This window comes from Teleopsis dalmanni, chromosome X, assembly GCF_002237135.1.
Source record: "Teleopsis dalmanni isolate 2A chromosome X, ASM223713v2, whole genome shotgun sequence".
In the NCBI taxonomy this organism is placed as follows: domain Eukaryota; kingdom Metazoa; phylum Arthropoda; class Insecta; order Diptera; family Diopsidae; genus Teleopsis; species Teleopsis dalmanni.
In genome coordinates, this window is record NC_051848.1 from 100,062,798 (window position 1) to 100,071,921 (window position 9,124).

The 9,124-nt window shown below is 29.5% G+C and overlaps 1 protein-coding gene across 1 annotated transcript in view; it reads left to right on the forward strand.

Annotated features, from left to right (window-relative positions):
* The first annotated feature begins 1,659 nt into the window (after nt 1-1,659).
* LOC119688822 (tolloid-like protein 1) overlaps nt 1,660-9,124 on the forward strand; it is an 8,774-nt gene continuing 1,309 nt past the window's right edge. Inside the window, exons 1-5 of the mRNA XM_038103486.1 lie at nt 1,660-2,339; nt 2,495-2,854; nt 7,398-7,634; nt 7,853-8,411; nt 8,600-8,798. Coding sequence (XP_037959414.1) covers nt 1,660-2,339; nt 2,495-2,854; nt 7,398-7,634; nt 7,853-8,411; nt 8,600-8,798 — 2,035 coding nt within the window. The remainder of the gene's footprint in view (nt 2,340-2,494; nt 2,855-7,397; nt 7,635-7,852; nt 8,412-8,599; nt 8,799-9,124) is intronic.

The following is a 9,124-nucleotide window of genomic DNA, read 5'->3' on the forward strand; positions in this document are numbered from 1 at the left end:
TTGTCATTTCTTTATGACAAACGTTTTAGTGCATAGCGAAGTATAATTACTTCAGCATGTGCTTGGCAATTTGGATTTCGGAATCTAGAACACATTAAAATATGTCAAGTGTTGTGCGGATCATATTGCAAGCAATTGTGCATGCAATATGATTTGCCCTCTTTTACAGTTGGTCACCATATGTGTGTCAACTATTAAGAAATGATATTGTTGACCAATGACGTAAGTATATAGAAACTAAGAATTATATTAACCAATAGAATTTAAGTAAATAATAAAATGTAAAATAGATTATTGTAAAACCGAACTATGATCGGTATGAAAAATATAATTGTACGACAGTCTGGTTCTGAACGTAATCTTAAAGAGTGTACACTAAGTTTATCAATATACTTATCCTAAATGATAAATAAAATAAATAACTGAATTTTATACTAATAAAAAAAATGTGTTTGAATTTATAAAATTATGGACCATTAAAACCCCACAGTCGAACACATTGCTAATGAAACAGGAAAGCATGTCAATCCACGTATAGTACAAAGAACGTTGAACAGCCACGGTTTTCATGATAGAATACCACGCAAAGAACCTTTAATTTCTGAAAAAAACCGAAAGCTGCGGTTAGAGTTTGCCAAACAATATAAAGAAAAGGATTTTGATTTCTGGAAGCAGGTTTTATTTACAGATGAATCGAAATTCAATATATTTGAACGCGATTGGAGAGCTAAAGTTTGGAGGAAAGCGAAAACAGCACTGAATCCGAAGCATATAATGCCAACTGTAAAGCATGGTGGTGGCAGTGCTATGCTTTGGGGAGCCGTAGCTGCAACTGAAGTAGGAAAAATAACTTTGACGTAGATTGGCATGCTTCCTAGTTGCATTAGCAATGTGTTCGACTAATTTTAAGGCACTTATTTTCGGATTTTTGTTAACTTCTTTTAAAACCAAGCTGACATCCCTACGTATGAGTATCCTTGGGCGGCCACTGCGAGGTTTATTTTCAGGAGAACCAGTATTTTTATAATTTCTTATTATCGTCTAAACTGTTGATCGAGTCAAATTTACTAATTTTGATACTTTTACCATAAAGTTTTTTTTCATTTCTATGCTTAATAACCAGATTTCGCATATCACTTGAAATTCTTTTCTTGGACCCATCGTGTCAATTAAATACCACTCTCAAAGCACAACTAAGTGCATTATATAAATGTATGACTCATGCCACAAGCATGAAATATGAAAAACGGTACTTTCCCGTTTAACATTTAAATTACGTATGTAGACTTTTGTCAATGATTTTTTTAGGTTTTTTTCGAATAACTTTGTTAATTTATATTGATGAATGGATTTTCTTTTGTTTATTATTATTAAAAAACAGTTCTAAACAAAACTGTATCATTACTTTTTTCTATTATGTCCTTGGATTTACGAGCTAGCAAAAATGGGGGGTGTATGTAGAGTTTTGTCGCTGACTGTATATATATATATATGTTACTGTAATATAGCGAAATCCGACTTTTCTTTCTAAACTAATGTTTTACTTTTTGTTGTTACAGTAAATTGAATGTTTTTGTTTTCGTTTAGTTTTCGGTTGAGCTATTAGATTTATTTTATAAACAATATAAAATTCCTTATTTACATTAATAAATCTTTTTAATGTTCTCTTTAATTTTAAAGTCAGCCAATGAACCAGTTAAGTTGGCAGAATACTCACTCAATTCCGAGTATTTAAAAAGAAATTTGAAAAATGAAATCATAAGTTCACACCGACAACCCAAAGAAAACTCCTACTATCCAACAAATACAGAATATTTCGAAACAAAAAGTGCACTCCGGGAGAAAAAGTTGAATGCCAATCTGGATAGCGAGGAAGCAGAAATGCAGAACAAAGTAAGTGGTGGCAATAATGCAGCACTGCTACAGCAAAGATTTAACGGCGGAAGCAGTGGCGGAGCAATAACGGCATTGCCTGGCGGCGCTAACATAAAAACACCACAAATTCCAATGGAATACAGAACTAGCAGCATCAGTAGCAGTGGTAAAGTTGCTAGTGAAACAGAAGAAAAGTTAAATAAACCAAACTCAGGATGGAATAATCGTAATGTTGACCAACGTAAAATACAATCGAACACAAAAGATATTGAAGATGATTCCGGTAATAATTTTGTGGCGGAACGTAAAGTCGTTATATTACCAACCTCACTGCCAACTCAACGTTCTACATTACCTAATGTTTATAGTAATGCGGGTGGGAATGGCATGAAAATGGATGATGTGGAATTTTTGCATGCCGAAGGAGTTGTAAGGCGACGTCATAGACGTGGTCGCAAAAATCGGTAAATATGCTAAAATTATTATATGTGAAAGTATATCACTGTATGCTTGAGGCGATTTATTCACTTAGGTGTGAAAATTCGCACATTTTAGTTATTTGAAAAATATACACTTTTTTCCAATAAATTTCTTTTCAATAAATAAATTTTTTCTTTAGTCGTAGCTCTGAGGCGCGGACTGAATATAATGCAAAACTTAAACGTTTAATAGAGGAATTGAATCGTCCTATATATACAGATGCAGTGCAAGGGTATCGAAATGTGGAGCACCAAAGAAAATCAATACAAATCCCAGATAAAAAAAGTTGTTTCAATAATAATCGAAAGAATAAAAGTACATGGGAACCCGATTTAGCAACATATCATCAAATTGATAGACCAAAGAATATAGCACAAAATTTTAATTATTCCAATGAAAATCCTGAAGAGTTAGATGTTCTAACAAAACGTCAGTCAACCATGGATGCAATTACTGCAGAGGTGCAGACATCGTTGGAAACTGATTTAGAAGATGCAGAGTAAGTAAATATAAATTAAATGATTTTTATTATTTTAGTAACTACTTTTTATATAAAATTATTTAAAAAAATTTTTTGGCTTATTGCATACATTTCCTTTTATTTATAATTTTTTAAAACTTGTAATTTATAAGTTTTCACCTAAATTGTTTATTTGTTGTTTCAATTCATTAATTCAATTCATTAAATATTAAATACAGACTATTTAACTTCAAAAAAGATTAAGTAATTCATTGTTTGAAAAGCGGATAATTTGGTCTTTCATATTAAGACACATGTTTAAAAATTTTTGGAAAATAATGTGCTAAAGCGTTGTTATATTGAAACTGGGTTTATCCTAAAAGGTATACAATAAATGATATGCTGCAACAAGAACTTAATCTGGTTTATTAGACCTTGGAAAATAATAACTATCAGACCTTGGTAAATATAACTTTATTTGGAAAACGAGTTTTTGTCTCATGTACATGTACATATAATATAATTTAAGACAATCTTTCTCAAAAAGTGTGATTTGAAATTTACTTAAAGTGATATTGTTAACTTTGAAATAATGCCGAGAAGTTAGTCCGTTTACCAACTTCAGAAATAATGTAGTAGTGCACAATTATTTATTAGAAAGATTAGAAACGGATAAATTTTTAATATTTGAGTTTTTTAAAGCCTTAAGTGGTGCGTACTCTAGAATACATTGAGAAACATTGGTGTTATATATTGTAAAATATCTCCACTAGTTCAATCATGCACCTGTTTCTATTTTTACTTTATCCGTATATTATAACATTAATAAGTATATAATAATACTTTGCTTTAATACATTTGAACGTGTATATGTGAGTGTAAAAGTTAATGGTCTGACATATAGACGATGGCTCTTGGAAAGAGTGTTCTTCATGAATTATATAACATATTAGTCAACATGATAACGTAATTATTATTATTTATTGACAATTTCCATATATAGATTAAAAATTGTTTTTCGCAAAAAAATATTGTCATACAAAAAAAATTAGTTTATAATAATTTTCAGTAAGACTTTACACTCAATTATTATTTAGAACGCCGTATTACGAATTTAAGTTGTTTTATTTATTAAGTTTTAGCAATATTTAACTACATAGTTTCTTTGCATAAAAGTTTTTTTTCATTGTAAATTAACAGCACAAAAATATTGTGCTTCATACTTGCACTAAAATAATGTGCAATAGATGATTTTGTTATAGTAAAAATTGTCTGACTAAATGCTTTCCAGCTCTGCTATTAGTTTTTTAAATTTACTTTTATATTTACAACTATTGATTATTAATTAATATTAATTATATGCACAATTGAGTCTTTAATCTAAACTAGAAATATTTTGCAAATATGATTTTATAAACTCAACATACGAAAATTTACATTCACTTTATGTAAAATATTTTTATTAATTATTTCCCTGTAGAATATGTTTTCCATAACTATTATTGACCAACTTTTTATATTTCAGTAAAAGTTACAGAAATATTCCAAATGAATGTGAAATATGTGAAAATTTGAATTTACAGTAATTCGAACACTTGAAAGTAGACACCGATTAAACACTGGAAAGCCTACTTCGTTTTCATTGATTTTATGTGTGAGATGATCTGAACAAAAATTTCGAAAGTAATTTAAAATTTAAACAATATTTTTTAATTGTATTTTTATACAATTGATTGCATATACATTTCTTCATTAACCCACCATGAGTGAATAAGTAATTAACTGATACACATTAAAAAATTATTAATAAATTTTAATAATAAAAGTTCAAGAGTTATGAAATAAAAATATAACTTGGTATAGAGCATCCGCCAGTTGAATTAAACTGAAAACTTTTGATTTAAAATGGATATTCACATTTACTACTTAGATTAGGTTAGGTTATACCGGTGATCCCCAGTGGATCCACTTAGGCCTATTGGCCCATTGTGATGCCGTATATAAATAATGAAAAACCTCAGGGTTTAAAACCACCTAGAACCTTTACATTTACAACACAGGTCCTAAACTAAAAATTAAGAGCAAAATATCTATATTCAAAAAAATAGCCCAGTACCAAATCAAAAAAAAATTAATTTTAATTCTGATCTTAACCTATATCCGAATTATATTAAGAAACTCTCTTCAGGAATTTCTTATTACATATATTTTCCAATATTAGTAACTAATACTTTCTAGTAGTACTTTATGATAAGTATATACATATAATAGGTAATATCATTTGAAATTGTAATATAAAATGTTCTTAATAGTAATAATAAAGCGTTGTGGTTCCAATTAAGCTGAACTGTTTTCATACCATAAGTCAAATAAAACTGTTATCACATATTTTAATGTTTAAGGTGGAGCATTTTACAAAATGGATCGTTTAACAAACGTTAAATGTGTTATAAAGACATTAAAAAAAATTGGGCAAATAACTCTTTACTTGATGAACATAAACAAATAAATTTGTCACATGTAGGGCATTGAATGTCCACAAAAAACCTAACGTCACATTATGTTATGGTATTTAGTACAAAAGTGTGAGAGACTTTTTTGAAAATGACGAAGGTAGGATAGAAACCGGTGCCTATGATAACTATATTCACATGCTTGCCAAAATTTTTATGAGTGAAATTATATATATGAGGGTGAGGAAGTATATATATTTCAGCAGTTGTCAAGACAAGAACACGCTCTCTTCTGGCTTTGTTGCACAAGCAATTTACTAGACGTGTATACATACCGGTTTGGTGAGACTTTGACCTGTAAGGGATCGTGCTTATGCGGACAATTCTCAAATTTTCGGCACTTTGAATACAAATTTTCGTGTACTTGGCGCTATGCGTGAGTTATAACCACCTATGTGTCGAAAAGTCAACAAAAATTATATTAAAAAGATTTAGTTCTGTGAGATATCTGGCGAGGGACATTTGAATAATGTTATAATTATTACTTAATGAGAAGATTTAGATAATAAATTGAATTAAAAATATGATTCAAATCTCAATTACGAGTGTATATTATTTACGTTTATCTTTAGAGCTACAAAATGCATAAGCTGTCTTTATATTATATACATATATACTTTACATGTTTGTACAATTCCTTGCGATTAAAATACTTCAATTTAAAATTGTTTATTAAATTGTATATACAAATTGTATAAACTTTTGCACTTAGCAGGATCTGAATTTGGCTCACAGTATCAATGGTTATAGTTGTTAATCACTGAACTACCGGGGTTTGTCTAGTCCAAGTTAAATTGCTAATGGGGGCAGAATTTAATATACAATTTAAAATAATTCATTACGTTTAAAATAATTAATTAAAATAAAACAATATTACTACAAAAGATAAACGGCATCATCTGGTTTTGGAGTATAACATATATACTATAAAATATGAATATTATTGAAAAACTAGTATTATAATGCGCTTTCTATAATCTTTGTTTGAAAGATTAACGACAGTCATCCTATCTCTTCATTCTTTGAAAATATAAAACAAGATATTATATGTAAAATGAATTTTAAAGATACACATTTGTGCATAAAAATAAATGTATAATTACATAACATTACATGTATTACATGTATAATACTCGTACATTATAAAAATAATTATAATTATTGTAAGGCTTACTTTTTTTATTGCTTCTTCTTATTTATAGTGAGATTACATCATTTTAATTGCATTCTTTTTCATGTTCCTTCAAATTTCTGGTCATTCTTATCCATACAATCGACGCTTTCTTTCTCTTAGTATTATTATTATCTTGTTCGTATAGTAGCTAATTATTAGTCCTCTTCAGCATTGCTTTTTACAACATGTTAACATTTTGTTCATAGATGTGATCATTAAAATATATATGCACTTTTTTATTTAGTATATTTATATACTTTACTTTATAAAAGAGGTGTGAACCCTCTCCGTCAGTCAATCAATCTTTTAAAAAAGTCTGATGATTAAAAATGAACAAATGAACATCAAATGTTAATTTCTTTTTCTGTTTTCGTATTTCAATTTTGAGTATCAAACTTTTATTTCAATTTTTATTCAAATAAATACACAGAATATAATTTCGGGTCTGTGACTTTTGAAACTTTTTTGTTCCTTTATTTTAAAACGCTTTCGAAACCAACTTTTGATTCAGAAGTTTCTATTACTTAAAAAGCAATAAGAGAAAATAACATAAATTCCATAAAATCAGAATTCATGAACCCAAATCTGTACAAAGCAAAAAAGTATGTTTCATAATTGAAATTGTTAATTTATTTTAACATTATTTTGCATTTAAAGTATTTGAAATAAAAGCACAGAAGAGTTTTTGTTTGTGTTTCATTAATTCAATAATAAAGAAAAAAAGAAAAAAAGAAAAAAAAGAAAGAAAAACAATAATCTAATAACTTTTTACACAAAAAATAAACTTCTTAATTTGCTTACTTAAATCTTTTTGGTTTTTTTTTTTAACTGCAATCCTTGCTATATGCCTACTGCTTTCACCTCCCACTCATCGTCACCAAAAATCCATATTTAGAAACTTTAAACATTTGAAACACCATCACCGCATGGCACGCGCTGTGACAGCAAAAAAAGAACGCGTCTGGGATTATGGCGTTATACCGTATGAAATTGATGGTAACTTCAGTGGCTTGCACAAGGCATTGTTTAAGCAGGCAATGCGACATTGGGAGAACTCAACATGCATCAAATTTGTGGAGCGTGACCCGGAAGTACATCCGAATTATATTGTATTCACAGTTCGCGGTTGTGGGTGAGTTAATTTTTCTTTCTTCCACTTAAAACTTTCTTGACTATTTAACGCACACATTATTTAAGAGATACCATATAAACCATAAAATGAATTTATATAATAAATTTCATTTAAATAATTTTGCTCCTAAATTTACGCCTCTGTTTTTTCATTATATTGACTTTGACTTTTTATTCATCATTGTCTTGAATGTGATTGTGTCTTTTGCACAATTGCAGTTGCTGCTCCTTTGTTGGCAAACGTGGCAATGGTCCACAAGCCATTTCTATCGGCCGGAACTGTGATAAATTTGGCATTGTTGTACACGAATTGGGACACGTTGTGGGCTTTTGGCACGAACATACTCGACCCGACCGCGAAAAGCATGTCGTCATCGAGCACAATAACATCATGAAAGGACAAGACTATAATTTCAACAAACTGACACCAGACGAGGTGGACTCTTTAGGTATGGCATACGACTACGATTCTATAATGCATTATGCGCGCAATACATTCTCCAAGGGCAGTTATCTCGATACAATTTTGCCAATCGAAGTGAAGGGCAAGAAGCGACCCGAGATAGGACAACGCTTAAGATTGAGTGCAGGTGATATTGCACAGGCAAATTTGCTCTATAAATGTCCAAAATGCGGTCGAACTTTTCAAGAGAACACTGGCATTTTTGCCAGTCCCTCGTACTACACTGCCGGTGCTCTAACCAATGAAACCGAGAATTGTGAGTGGCGCATTACAGCAACACATGGTGAACGAGTGGTGCTGCGTTTAGAAAATTTGGTTAGTACTTGAAGTAATAAAATCAATATATAATAGTAATATTTTTGAATGATACAATATAATATAGAATAATATATAATATAAGTATATATAAATGAATATATATAATATATATATATAAATATAGAATATATAATGTATAAATTAGTTTGCAGCAGAATTTAATATGTTTATCTTTTTTGTTTTAGAATATATTTAAGTCAAATAATTGTCAAACAGATTATTTAGAAGTGAGGGATGGGTACTTTTTCAAATCTCCGCTAATTGGTAGATTCTGTGGAAAAGTAGCCAATGAAATTCTCACTTCAGAATCAAGCAGAATGTTATTAACTTTTGTAAATAATCATCGCTCGGAAGGGTATCGTGGTTTCAAAGCTGAATTTGATGGTAAGTTAAAAATTCGAATTAAGACATTTGACATCTTTATTAAATGAAATAGAAATATACAAATACCTTTACACAGTAAATATTTTTTTTAACGGACACCAACAAGATCAGTAATTTTATCCAGTTCAGAGAATTATCTGACAACACAATATTACACAATTAAGAAAAACATACAGTAATGACAGCGTCCATTTAGTAGAGTTCTCAATGCATTATCTAACAAGTATTAGAAATTTTTAATAAGTACGCATTCGATATAATTCAATTAGTCAACATAATAATTGAGATATGATATGATATACATATACTAAAGCGAATTTAGCAAT